The sequence below is a fragment of the Dendrobates tinctorius genome, unplaced genomic scaffold (assembly GCF_039654945.1).
Source record: "Dendrobates tinctorius isolate UK_male_01 unplaced genomic scaffold, ASM3965494v1 ptg000103l, whole genome shotgun sequence".
Taxonomy (NCBI): Eukaryota; Metazoa; Chordata; class Amphibia; order Anura; family Dendrobatidae; genus Dendrobates; species Dendrobates tinctorius.
Window position 1 is genome coordinate 37172799 of NW_027361771.1, and position 14840 is coordinate 37187638.

The 14840-nt window shown below is 40.9% G+C and overlaps 1 protein-coding gene across 1 annotated transcript in view; it reads left to right on the forward strand.

The window, feature by feature from the left end:
• The first annotated feature begins 11658 nt into the window (after positions 1–11658).
• P2RX3 (purinergic receptor P2X 3) overlaps positions 11659–14840 on the forward strand; it is a 111536-nt gene continuing 108354 nt past the window's right edge. Inside the window, exon 1 of the mRNA XM_073588217.1 lies at positions 11659–11861. Coding sequence (XP_073444318.1) covers positions 11743–11861 — 119 coding nt within the window. The 5' untranslated portion in view covers positions 11659–11742. The remainder of the gene's footprint in view (positions 11862–14840) is intronic.

Here is a 14840-nt window from a genome sequence, read left to right on the forward strand (position 1 = left end):
AGGACCGACTCACCAAATCTCTGGTACCAAAAATGCCTGGATGACCAGCCAATGCGGAGCAATGAATTTCAGACATCACTCTCTTTCTCCACTGGTCAGGAACATACAATTTTCCCATAGGACAACGCTCAGGTTAATCCTCCTGAAATTCCTCCAGGGCGTGTCTCAAATCGGGCGAAATGGCAGAAAGAATTAACCCTCACCTAGGATGGTAGGGTCGGTCACATTAAGAGAATCGGCAAAGAAACTCCTAGAAAGGGCATCTGCCTTAACATTCTTAGTGCCTGGAAGAAAAGAGACCACAAAATTAAAACGTGTGAAAAACAAGGCCCATCTAGCCTGTCTAGGATTTAAGCGTTTGGCCGACTCCAGATAAATCAAATTCTTGTGATCGGTGAGGAGCACAACTTGATGTCTACCTCCCTCCAACCAATGTCTCCACTCCTCAAATGCCCATTTCATGGCCAACAATTCCCGATTCCCCACGTCATAGTTGCGTTCAGATGGGGAGAACTTTCGAGAAAAGAAGGCACAGGGATTCATCTTAGAAGTCACAAGGTCTTTTGGGACAAAACAGCTCCTGCACCAATCTCAGAAGCATCTACCTCCACCTGAAATAGAAGTGAGACATAAGGTTGCCGTAAAACCGGACCTGAAGTAAATCTCCGCTTAAGCTCCTGAAATGCTGAGACAGCCTCAGGAGACCAATTCAGCACATCAGCGCCCTTCTTGGTCAGATCAGTCAGTGGTTTGACAATACCAGAAAAATTACCTATAAATTTACGATAGAAATTAGCAAAACCCAAAAACTTGTGGAGGGCCTTCAAAGAAGTAGGCTGAACCCAATCATAAATGGCCTGTACCTTGGCTGGGTCCATTTCAATAGTCGAAGGAGACAAGATAAATCCCAAAAAAGAAATCCTCTGTACACCAAAGAGACATTTCGATCCCTTAACAAACAGGGAATTCTCCCTCAAAATCCGGAACACAGTCCGGACGTGTTCCACATGAGAATTCCAATCACTAGAAAAGATCAAACTATCATCCAGATAGATGATCAAAAACTTATCCACAAAGTCACAGAAAATATCATTCATAAAGTACTGGAAGACAGAAGGGGCATTAGTGAGCCCAAAAGGCATCACCAGGTACTCAAAATTTCCCTCTGGAGTATTAAACGCCGTCTTCCGTTCATCCCCGTGCTTGATGCGAATAAGATTATACGCCCCCTGAGGTCAAGCTTAGTAAACCAGCAGGCACTCTTAACTCTGGAGAATAAATCAGACATCAGAGGTAACGGGTACTGATATTTAACCCTCATCTTGTTAAGGGAACGATAATCAATACACGGTCTTAATGAACCATCTTTCTTGGCCACAAAAAAAACAGCACCTAAAGGTGACGAGGATGGTCTAATATGACCCTTCTCCAACGACTCCTTAATATAGGATCGCATAGCATCATGTTCGGGTACTGATAAGTTGAAAAGCCGACCCTTGGGAAATTTACACCCAGGCATCAACTCAGTTGCACAGTCATAACTCCTATGAGGAGGCAAAGATGCAGACTTACTCTCACTAAATACATCAGAAAAATCGGCCAGATAATCAGGAATATCATGAGACTGAGGAGAGGTGGGGAAAACAGGAGCGTCCCTAAGAACACAGACAACCCCAACTCACCACAGACCCAGATTTCCAATCCAAAACTGGATTATGAGTTTGCAACCAGGGAAAACCCAGAACAATAGTATCATGCAAATTATGCAGCACCAAAAATTTACAATTTTCTTGGTGGTCTGGGGTAACTCGCATTATCACCTGGATCCAAAACAGGTTTATTCTCCGCCAAAGGAGTAGCATCAATACCCCTCAAAGGAATAGGCGTCCGCAGAGGTGTCATGGAAAAACCACAACGTTTAGCAATGTCCAAATCCATCAGATTCAATGCTGCTCCTGAATCCACAAAAGCCTTAGTGGAAAACGTGGATATGGAGCAGATCAGAGTAATTGCCAAAAGGAACTTAGGTTGTACACTGCCCACAGCAAATGTGTGTGCAAAAATAGTATGAGAGGCATCTCCACAGAAAAAACAGCTTATTACGCCTTCTAAACTCCTGACATTGCGCCCTAGACAAAACCCCATCACATTGCATAGGTTCAGACGTTTGTTCGAAAGGTGGCAGCGCCTCCCGTGTAGTTTTACGTTCACGTAAACGCCGATCAACTTGAATGGCTAATGACATGGCATCAGCCAGACCAGAGGTGTTACATGTTACAGAACCACTTAGCACCCAGAATATGTGCGGTTATATGTATGTATAATAGGTTCTATGTGAGATGCATGTCCCTAATGCATCAGCCCACAGGCTGTGTCTCTGGGCAGAGGGGACACAATATTCTCCTTTTGTCCGCCCTCCCCCCACCTTTGTAATTCCCACAGTAAACATCGGCAGGCTCCGGCCACCTGTGGCTTTTGTAATGCATGTCTGGCCTACCACTTTTCTATTGGCCTGCCCTTTGTATCTGTGTGATATATTCTGTGTCCTGTGAGTAAAGTGTTGTCAGACTGGAAATACGTGGAGAAGCAGTGATCTTTTATATGCGCCCATGTAACCAAGGAATTCCAGCCAGCGTCATTCATTCAGACTCCAGCCAACGCAGAGCGGACCTCCGAAAACACGGGGTGGTACTGAAAGAGGTACCCCAGCCTGGGTAGACCCCGTTACAAGAGGGAACACGAAATCCCACCATAACATCTTTTACGGTCTCTGATAAACCCTTCCGAACGAGAGCTGCCAAAGCACTATCATTCCATGTAGTAAAGACCGCCCACTTTTGGAATTTTTGACAGTATAACTCTGCAGAATCCTGACCCTGGTTTAATACCAACAGGGTTCTCTCAGCTTGATCAACAGCTTTAGGTTCATTATGCAACAAACCCAAGGCTTGAAAAAATGCATCCACATTAGTCAGAATAGGATTTTCAGGTGTCAGAGAAAAAGCCCAATACTGGGGATCGCCGCGCAGCAAGGAGATGACAATTTTAACCTGCTGCCCAGAGGTCCCCGATGAGTTAGGCTTCAAGGCAAGAAATAATTTACAAATATTCTTAAAATTCAGAAATTTAGACCGATCCCCAGAAAACACATCAGGAGTAGGGATCTTAGGTTCAGCAGCATGTGACTGAATGAGGTAGGTGGAAATTCCCTGCACTTCAGCAGCAAGTTGCTCCACACGATCAGACAATTGCTTAATCTCCATTAGGGGGAAAAAAAATCCTACGGCCCCAGAGAAAAAGAGGAAAAAATATATATATACATAAAATAAAAATTCTGACACTTTTTTTTAACAACTTTTTCCTGCTTTTGAGTACCCTAGAAACTGCGGTATGGCTGGTGATTCTGTTATGAATGGGTCACCGAGGAGGAAAAATCCTAAACATGCTAAGCCCAGAAAAACCAGAGAGGTTGGTAACTATGCAGATTGCAGATGCCTGATCCTAACCACACAACTAGCAGCAGCCGTGGAGCGTACCTACGATGAACCTAGACACCTTGTCATGGCCGGAGGACTAAATAAGCCTAAAGCAAGAAAAGGGGAAAACTAACTGCCCCAGAGCAGACCCCAAAGGAATAGACAGCCCCCACATATGTATTGACGGTGAAACAAGATGAAAACACAAACAGGCAGGAAATTAGGCTGAACAAACGATGGGGCCCAAACTAACTAGAAAGGAGAGGAAAGGAAAGACACTGTCTGCAGTCTGCCCAAAACCCTACAAAATAATGTCCAACACTTCTGATAACAAAATTAACCCTGAAGTCACTAGACTTCTCCCACTATATCAGCACTCTGAAATATTCTGAGACAGAGCAAAAAGAGGCCAATCTAATAAGGGACAAAAAGCAAATTGGTAAATACAGATAAATAAGACTGGAAATTCAGCACAGCCCCAGCCGGGGCTGGCTGACCACACAAAAAACTGAATAGAACAACAAAATCAAGTGTGAACATTAGCAGAGAAACTTTGCTTTAGCTGACTGGAACAGAGCTGAGAACCAAGACCTGACAAGCAGAAGGAATCACCAGCACCAGAGTAGGGCGCCGGCTGTCTTAAATCCAATCTGAGATTCCTGAGGTCCAATCGTCATCCTCATTATCAGGTGGCAGATCTCTACTGATTAAATCAGCCTCACTACCTCCTGTTACCACCAGAGGGAGCTTGGAAGGAGAACTCATATCTGGTAGACCAGAAAATGAACTCACAACAGATATCTTGTCCAACCCCCTGCTCAAAGCAGGATTCACTAAATCATTCCAGACATATGTCTGTCCAGCCTCTGAAGACTACCATTGAAGGAGAAATCACCACCTCTCATGGCAGCCTGTTCCACTCATTGATCACCCTCACTGTCAAAAAGTTTTTTCTAATATCAAATCTGTGTCTCTTCCCATTCAGTTTCATCCCATTGCTTCTAGTCTTTCCTTGTGCAAATGAGAATATAGTGATCCTTCTACAATGTGACAGCCCTTGAGATTAAGTCTCCGTTCAGTCTTCTTTTTTGCAAGCTAAACATTCCCAAATCCAGTAACCGTGCCTCATAGGACATGGTTTGCAGACCGGTCACCATTCTGGTCGCTCTTCTCTGAACTTGCTCCAGTTTGTTGATGATTTTTTTTTTTTAAATGTGGCGCCCAAAACTGGACACAGTATTCCAGATGAGGTCTGACCAAAGAGGAGTAAAGGGGGATAATGACATCACGTGATCTAGACTGTATGCTTCTGTTAATACATCCCAGAATTGTATTTGCCTTTTTTGCTGCTGCATCACACTGTTGACTCATGTTTAGTTTATGATAAATATTAGTATACCAAAGTCTTTTTCACATGTGCTGTTACTTAGCCCTTTTCCTCCCATTCTGTATATGCTTTTTTTCATTTTTAGTGCCCAGATGTAGTACTTTGCATTTTTTCCTGCTAAAAACCATTCTCTTAGTTGCTGCCCACTGCTCCAGTTTGTTTATATCTTTTTGAATCCTCTCTCTCTCTGTTCTAGTATTGGCTATGCCTGCTAATTTTGTGTCATCAGCAAATTTAATCAGTGTACACTCAATTCCTTCATCTAAATCATTGATAAAGATGTTGAACAATACAGGGCCCAGAACAGCCTTGTGGTGCCGCACTTGAGACATTCTTCCAACTGGTTGTGCAACCATTTATGACCAATCTTTGGGTCCGATCACTAAGCCAGTTATGAAACCACCTAACAGTTGCCTTGCCCATTCCATACATAGTCATTTTTTCAATAAGGATTGTGTGAGATACTTTGTCAACTGCTTTGCTGAAGTCAAGATTTACTATATCTACAGCATTTCCCTGATCCACTCAGTCAATGATTCTATCATAGAAGGATTTTAAGTTAGTCTGACATGACTTTGTTACAAACCCATTCTAACTGTTTAATCACTTCATTCTTATCCAGGTACGTATATACATGTTGTTTAATAATTTGTTCAAAGATCTTTCCTGGTATAGAAGTCAGACTCACCGGCCTATAGTTGCCAGGGTCCACCTTCCCCTTTTTGAAGATAGAAACAACATTTGCTCTTCTCCATTCTTCTGGGACTTCTCCTCATCTCCAATAATTTTCAAAGATTATGGAGAGTGGTTCAAAAATTTCTTCTATCTCCTTCAGTACTCTGGGGTGTTCATTTATGTAAGGCCTCTTTCACACTTCAGTTTTTTGCATCAGTTCAAATCCGCCAAAAAGTCATACAAGCGGATCCGTTGTTAACTGATGTGAACGGATGGCACAGGATCCGTTTTTAGACGGATCCTGAAAATGCGGAAATTTAAAGGAAATGCTGGAGAGAGAGAGAGAGAGAGATTTTTTGTCCGGCACCCAGAAAGAATTTCGGGTTAAATGAGTGTCTGGAGGATCCGCCAGAGAAAAAAACGTTACAAGCTCCGTTTTGAAATCTTTGAGGATGGTGACGGACAGCAATTTTTGGCGGATCCTCAAAAAAAAGGATGCAACGGACAGCAATCCGTCACAATCCGCCATTAATGCAAGTCAATGGGGAAAAAAACGGATCCTCAAAAAAAATTTGAGGATCCGTTTTTTTCAAAACCTGGCGGATTGTGACTGATTGTAAAAAACGGAAGTGTGAAAGAGGCCTTAGCTAAGTATTCCCTCACTGACTATCTGTTTATAGATAGCCTGGGTTCTTCTATTCATTTAATAGGACAGTGAAGATCAGTTGATGTCACATTTCCTTTCTGAGAGAAAATATGCAAAATAGGAATTTAAAAGTTTCAGCCTTCTCAACAGCCAATCTTACCATTTCATCATTTTCATCTTGTAAAAATCCTATAGCATCTTTGACTTTTCTTTTACTTTTGACATATCCCCAAAATCCTTTATGTTGAGTAAAAGGGGGTGGTTATTAATGGAACACACTTATTAGGTCACATTCAGTAGTAAGGTACCACATGAGTCAGTATTAGGCCCTCTTCTTTGGAACATAATAATCCCTTAATGACCACCAATACGTCTTTTTACTGACCTGCGATATAAGTGCTATTATCAAAATGTAATCAACACCAAGGAGGATAATTTAATTCTATAGAGGAATTTGAGGAAGTTGAAGCCTTGAGCCAAGAAATAACAATTGATGTTTAATGTGTGTAAATCTAAAGCCATACATTTGGGGTTAGGAAGCAAGGTACAATTATGTAATAACTGGTCAAACAGTGGGTAAAACTTAAGGCTTCGGTGTATGGGTGGGCAGTCAACTCATCTTTTGTGATCAATCAGTTGCTGTCAAGGCAATTAAAGTCATGGGATGCATTAAAACAGGTATTGTCACGATTCTGTTGTAGGGTATCTCGGGACCAGGGGCTCCGTCCATCCCTACCGCTAGGGGTGCCCAAGCTCGTCCTTTTCCCTGGATTATTTCTGATGGTGAAGATGGAGCCATTTACCTTGCCTTAGCTCCTGACTCCGCCCTCAGTCTGTACCTTTCCTCCACCCATGGAAGACGGTTGTATTACTGTACCGTAATTCTCCAACCTGACTAACAAGGTAGTACGAACAAAGGTAACGAAAAATACCAAACCTACAAGTATACTCAGACAGAAGAATGCATCGGGGAGTGAAGGATGGGGTTAAACCAAAGTAGGAGAAGAAAGGGAATTATCACACATTCAAAACCTAGCAACAGTGACAGATAAATCCACCAAAAGCCTTCTCCAATAATAACCACTAACAACCTCCAGCCATGCGGCAAAAGCTACTCTGGCAATGAGTGCTAGCCAGGACCCATATTATATAGGAGATGGGACTGGCTAACAGTGTACAACTGAGAGCCTTAATGCAGGAAAGCTTCCAGGAGTTCTCAACTGAGCAGAGTAACCCCTGCACTGCTAAAAGAAACTTGCAGGTGAGGTACTGCTAATCAGTGCAGGAGTAGGGGAAATCAGATGCTGCAGTCTTCTGGCTCCTCTCTGTCACAGTAAACCCATGACCGGTATGGTTTTGCCTCCATGCAAGTCACTAGTGTGGCCATACTTTGAATACTGGGTGCAATTTTTTGGTTCCAGTGTATTAGGTCATAGCTTAACTGATGCACATGCAGAACTGCCAAGGATATTATGGGATGGTTGAACTGCAGTACCAAGATGTGATAACTTAAAATCATAAAATGTTATAGTTGGGAGGTACCTCCAGGCTCATCATGTCCATCATGCTCAATGTGGGATTCACTAAATCATCTCTGACAGATATACTGTGTCCAGCCTCTGTTTCAAGACTTCCATTGAAGGAGAACTCCCAACCACTTGTTGCAGTTTGTTCCACTTATTGATCATCCTCACTGTCAGAGTTTTTTTTCTAATATCTAATCTATCTTCTCCCTTTCAGTTTCATTTCATTGCTTCTGATATTTTCGTGTGCAAATGAGAATAAGGATGATCCATCTACACCATGACATCTCTTCAGATAATTGTAGACATCGATTAGGTCTACTCTTAACCTCCTTTTATGCAAGCTAAACATTCCCAGATCCTTTAACCATTCCTCGTAGGACATAGTTTGCAGTCCGCTCACCATCCTGGTAGCTCTTCTCTGAACTTGCTCCAGTTTTTCAATTTTTTTTTTAAAATGTGCCCAGAACTGGACACAGTATTCCAAATCAGGCCTGACCAAGGAGGAGTAGAGGATAACTACTTCAGATTATCTAGACTTTATGCTTCTCTTAATACTTTCCAGAACTGTGTTAGCCTTTTTTTGCTGCTGTATCACACTGTTGACTCATGCAGTCTGTGATCTATTAGTATACGCAAATATTTTTCACACGTGATGTTGGTTAGTTCAATTTTTCCCACTCTGTAATGTTCTTTTACTTTTTCTTACTTGGATGTAGAATCCTACATTACTGCCTACTTGTATTTATCCCATTCTATTAGTTGCTACTAGAGAGGACAAGTCAGATGATGACAAAGCTCAGTTGCCAACTGCTGAGTCTTTCTGCAATGTGCAGACCAGCAAGTAGAGCAGGGTTGAGTACGTGTAAGATGTTGTTCGGGGATGATGAGGTCCTAGACCGCACATGAAGTGGATGCCATCGTGCGCATATCGGCAGAGGAGGAGGGTCCACGCTGCCACAGGAGCACAGCAAAAGAGGGAGCAGGGTGCAATAGCACAGCGGGCGGCCCTTGACAGTACGTCGATTAAATGAGCTCACGAAAGTAAGCTCAAAAGAGCTCCCTGACATGACATTTTTTCATTGAATGTGCTGCTGCCAAACGAAAGATGGCTTGTATGCCGTGCTGTCAGATCATGAAGCAAGGCATAAATGTTTTGAACCTAAACACCACCTGTATGACGAGGCATCTGAATTCGAAGCACGAGGTGCAGTGAAGTACACACCTTAAAATGTATGACAGATCTGAGCTGCCTCCTGCTACCTCTTCTGCTTCAGTCTCAGCCCCTTCCTCTCACGATCAACAGAGCCACCTGCCTCCTTGCCAAAAGAGGATGTGACAACATCGCCACCACCCCTAGTGTCACCCAGCACCTCCACACAGGAGTCTTGGTCCTGAATTACAGCATTTCCAAATTACTGGCTTTTGAAAGGCTGCCATTTGGGCTGGTGGAAACAGACTGTTTTAAAAAAAGTGATGGCGGTGGCTGCTCTGCAGTATGTTATTCTCAGCTTCCACTATTTTTCCAGCCAGGCCATTCCTACCCTACACAAACATGTTGCAGACCAAATCATATGTGCACTGCGCAATGCAATCAGTGGCAAGGTGCACATAACCACCGATATGTGACCAGTAAGCACGGCCAGGGATGTTGCAGCTCCCCAACCGACCACTGCTTAAATGGAGTGGTGACGGACAGAGGCGGAAGGCATTGTAGGCTAGCCTATGTCCTACCACCACCGAGGATTGCTCGAGTGCCTCCTACGCCACTTCCTCCACTGCCTCATCAGGTCACAGTAAGACCTACACCACTGACTTCAGCACAGCCAGAGGAAAAAGACAGCAGGATGTTCTGAAACTCATCTAATTGGTGGACAAATCCCAAACATAAAGAAGTGGACTGGGATCAAACAAAAGACAGATGATTGGTTGGTGCTGGTGAGCCTCAAGCCAGCCTGGGCTTACCTGGTTTGATGCACATCCCTTGCCCGGTGTATGTGCTGAAGCTGGTGGTGTAGAGCTTCCTGAAAAACTACCCACACATGTCAGAGCTGCTGCTGAAAGTGCGAGCATTCTCACCCTGTTGCTGTTTGCTTGTCTGCGCTGCAGCTTCACTTCTGTCTTCCCGCTCACCAGTTGATATGCGACGTAGCAACATGGTGGAACGCCACTTTGCATATGCTGGAGAGACTGTGCGAGCAAGCAGCAGGCAATAGTGGAATTTCAGCTGCCGCACACACGACTGAGTCGCTCTGCAGCACAACATCACTTCACCAAAGAGTGGGCCTCCATGGGCAACCTGTGTGCCATCTTGTGCTGCTTCTATTCCACCAATATGGCCAGAGCTGATGACGCCATCGTCAGCATTACTTTACCACTTAGATACCTGCTGGAAAAAAAACAATTCAGGCTCAGCATAATCTGTGATAGATATTAGAATTTTAAATGGAGACATACTTGGAGTACGACAAGTAGAGGAGAATGACAGTTATGGAGGTGAGGATTGCACCGAACAGGATGAGGCTTGGATGACAGAAAGATGAGCATGGTGAGAAGGGGTAATAGGACAACTTTATTGCTCTGTTTGCTGGCCAACTTGATTTTGCTAAATGAGCAGGTGAGGTTGTTTCATTGGAGAGCCATAGTTCTTAGTCTATAAGAATTGGGACAGCCACAGCTTATTTTCTTCTTGCAGAGCATCAAAGAATCGTTTAGCGGCAATGTGCAAAAGAATACCCACACACGAGAAGCCCACACGAACAACTCGCCAACACTGCCACCAGGACTTTCAGGCACTGTAAAGCCTTCTGCACTAACAGCACATGCGATATTACCTGCTCCAGCGCTGACTGCAGGAAAAGCTGATTTGTCCCCAGAAGATGTTTTCAATGCGCACCACCTGCACTGTGTATAGCTCATGCCAGTAACCTCCTCTGATGACCTCTACTCCCCATTATCCCTATCTGGTTACCAGGTTTTGCCCAACACAGAATCATCATTTTCATTGTTATCTGTAATTCAGGTGATAGTTGCCTCTGTGTGTGAAATAGTCAGCACTTCTTAATTTTTCCTTATTATGGGGCTATTAGCATTTGCCTCATGGGGTTGTTACCTTCCTCTGGATCAACATATTAGGCTATAGGTTGAACGCAATGGACTTACGTCTTTTGAACCTCAAAATTATTAATACAGAACACAATTTAAAAATTTGCAGTCTCCATTTTAGTCTTGTAATTTTGGCAATTTAACACTATTTTTTCAAATCCAAGAAGAGAACAGAAGGTATTACAAGGTGTCTGTTTATATCATGTGTGATTAGATAATGGACCCTGGAACCATTACAACATGCATTGTGGATGGCAGTACTCATGCATTAGAAGGTTTTGTTTCTTGTGTTATTTTTGCCTTGTGTTGATATCTCCTTTCTTTTTGTTAAGTGTATTATCTGCCAAGAATTATCTTGGTTGTATTGAGAGGTCTTTTTCCTTGATGTTATTATATTCCTTCTGACTTCATCTGTAGTAATTGAGTTTTGCAAATTGAAACATTTTAACGGTCCATTGAGAATTTCAGAAGAAACCCTTTTACGTTGGCGTAAGAAATGAGGGAACGTCACAAAAAAATCAGATAAGAGCCATATCAAGAACCATTTACTGCAAGCAAGCATACTAGAATTGTCACTTATGTAGGAGGTCACAGAAGATGTTCTTTTCAGAAAAAAATAATACCGAAGATTACCAAAGACGTTACATTTATAATCCTAGTCTCAGAGGCTGGATATGATCATTATAGCTAAAAGGGTCTTTGTGAGTTAAAGCTTTAATAATTGATGAGGGACTGCTTCGAGAATTAACATTTGCAGTTACTAAAAGTGCTAAAGAAGCCAAGACTCTTAAGACGCTTTCAAGATTAAGACACCTTCTGAATCACTACAATAATTGATCTCAGCAGGAAACAACGAAGCCTGTATATAGGAGACCTGTCGGAAATAAGCTTTTTTTTTTATAAAGAAAAACCTCAACTTGAGAGAAAAACATGGGTTGTGTCACTGACTTCTTCACCTATGAAACGACCAAGTCTGTGGTGGTTAAAAGTTGGACAATTGGAGTCATCAACAGGGCAGTGCAGCTCCTCATTATAACCTATTTTGTGTGGTGAGTAGATTGTGGTCAGGCTTTATTTCATAATTTACTGGACAATATTATGTATTTGCTGTCTACACAACTGGGGATTTAAAGATATTTGGATCTATAATGTATTTTTTAGATTGAAGGTAGAGCAAAGTAAGGACATACTTAGCAATATTGCCGAGGATAGTGAAGGTCAGAGTAAAGAGGGATTTGTACATGTCATGAAAAGTAATGATTCAGAGAGTTATATATGTATGACAGTGATGAGAAGTGCAACATTTTCGATGGGAAATATGGAAAACTACAAGAAGTGCCTTGGACAGTATTTTACAGAGCAGTGAATACCTTTGCAGTAAGGTTCCATACAGAATATCCTATACATTTTTTTTTATAAAGAGTAATACATTAATAGAATTTAAAAAAATCATTTCTGTCAAATAAGAAAAAATTGTAAGTGCATCATAGGAGTGGCATATTTTGGCTCAGTATAACTCACAGGTTGTAACAAATGGGCATCAGTGGTAATGAATAGGTATTTCTAACATAGCATAGCTAAAACAATATAGAAAAAAGGGTATACAATGTGGTTACAGCCATTGTGAACTTTACTCCTATAGGGACACGTAACCAATGGCAGAATTCAGGCATGAAGTTAATTACTTCGGCTATTTTAAGTAATTAATTGAATATATCTCATGTATTCCAATCTTGAGCCCATGTCTTTCAGGTAACAATATTTACAGTACTTACTTTTATTTCTGCTATTATAGTTCTTCATGGTTCAGACCTATAAAACATAACATTTCCACCACCATTATTTTTGAAAAATAGAATGATGTTAGTCATCATCTCCTCATGTCCACCCCACATGCTACATCATAGAATGATTACCAAAGTAACATTCACTTCCCATGTCCTCCGTACGTCGCACAATTTCCCTTTTGCCGTGTCCGTGATCTCAGTAAGTAGACTGTAAAATTACTGAAATTTTATGATTCCAATAGGATTGATATCTAACAGAAATAGAAAAAAAAACATTTTCACAGTCTGATTGGCACAACAAAACAGCTTTTTAATATAAAATTTTAGGTAGACAAGCTCTATTTAACCCAAAAAGAAACTAATTCCAGGTGACTCAGTGACCTAGCATCTCACTGCGGTTCACATTGTATAGATGTCCGACGTCAATTCTCATTGGTGAAGTGAATAAATTGATTTCTAATTGACTTTCGATGTACATGTGGAAAGGCATAGAATGTTCCACGAGAGCCCTTATGGAAGATCCGAGGATCTCCAACCTATATATACTAACTAGAGAAAGCCTTCATGAGTCTATCATCAAGCAACTACTGAGGAACGGCTTGATTGAGCAAGAAAGCTAAAGGAAGTCATTACTTCTGGGACTTGTTAGGTCATACAAGACACATTACACTTGATGACATGAAAATAATACATGCCATCACATGAGATAGATTACAAATGCATGTGTTAATGCAGTTGTATGAAGGAATTGACCAATGTCCTTACAAGCATGAAGCTGTTGAGTACATACCATAATTTAATTGAGGACAACCAATCACTATGCAAGTAGTAAGCCCCTTTGGATCTTCATTATACAGCAACCCTACTATGGAGAATTTTGCTGCCTTCATACAACTTGGGGATTGTGGGTATAATCATGTGTGTATGAATTATTTGGACCCTGAAGGAACACATTACCACATTAAGTTAGAATTCATTTTTCGAGACGGGTATAACGCCATCATGTTACACAGCATTTTACAGACATTATCATCATTGTCAATTCCCTATGAGTATATCTTTGGAGTGTGGGAGGAAACCGGACTACCTAGGGAAAACCCAAGCAAACAAGGGGAGAAACAAATTCCTTATAGATGTTATCCTTGATTTAACCACTGAGCTGACGGGCTTACACTAAAATAACCTGAGAAATCACATTACACTTTTTAAATTGTTACTGCATTAGTATTCTACTTAGTTAGTACTGAACAAAACTTCGTACTATATTTTTTTTCATCAGTCTGTCATGTTAATTTAGCCTTCAGTGACAGGTTTTGTACTTAAAGTACTTGTTTCCAGTGCCAAAATAAATAAAAAGATTATAAAATGTATCAGTCTAGATATGATTACAAAGCGATTTCTAAGGTTCTGGAAGATTATTGCATTATTTCCAAATGAAGACAGCTCAATTTTCACAGGATTGACCAACCTGCTTAAGATTTAAAGGAGTAAGTGTATGGTCACATTTTTCTTTTTTTTTGTCTGTTTAATTTCTTGGTAGACATGGCTTTATGAGGGCTTTTTCTTACCGGAAGAGTTGTATTTGTCAGTGGCATTATTTTGGGATGTATACAACTTAATACCTATCTTTTATTAACTCATTATGGGAAGAAATAGAAAAAAATCCAAATCAGCTGTTTTTGAAATTTTACAATTTACTTTTTATTTTCTACACTAATAAAGTGTTAACTTTGTTCTGTGGATCAGCATGATTATGGCGATAACAAATTCATCTAGTTTCATATACATTTTATTAATTTTATACAATAAATACTGTGTTTGAAAAAAATAATAATTTTTTTTTGTGTAGCCATATTACAGAAATAGGACTGTATGAGGTTTTTTAATGACAATATGCATTTTTCATTGCTCCCATTTTAACATACTTATGGCGTCTTGATCAATTTTCGTAATTCTGCATTTTTTTTTCAACAGCATTTACCATTCAACAAAATTAACACGCCACTAATTTTTCTTTATATATAATATGTATACAGCTCTGGCAAAAATTAAGAGACCACTGCAAAATGTTCAGTTTGTCTGATTTTTCTCTTTCTAGGTATATTTTTGAGTAAAATGTAAATTGCTCTTTTATTCTATAAACTACTGACAACATGTCTCCGAATTTCCAAGCACTAAAGTTTGTATTTATTTTCAGAAAATGAGAAATGATGGTAAAAATAGCAAAAATGCAGTGCTTGC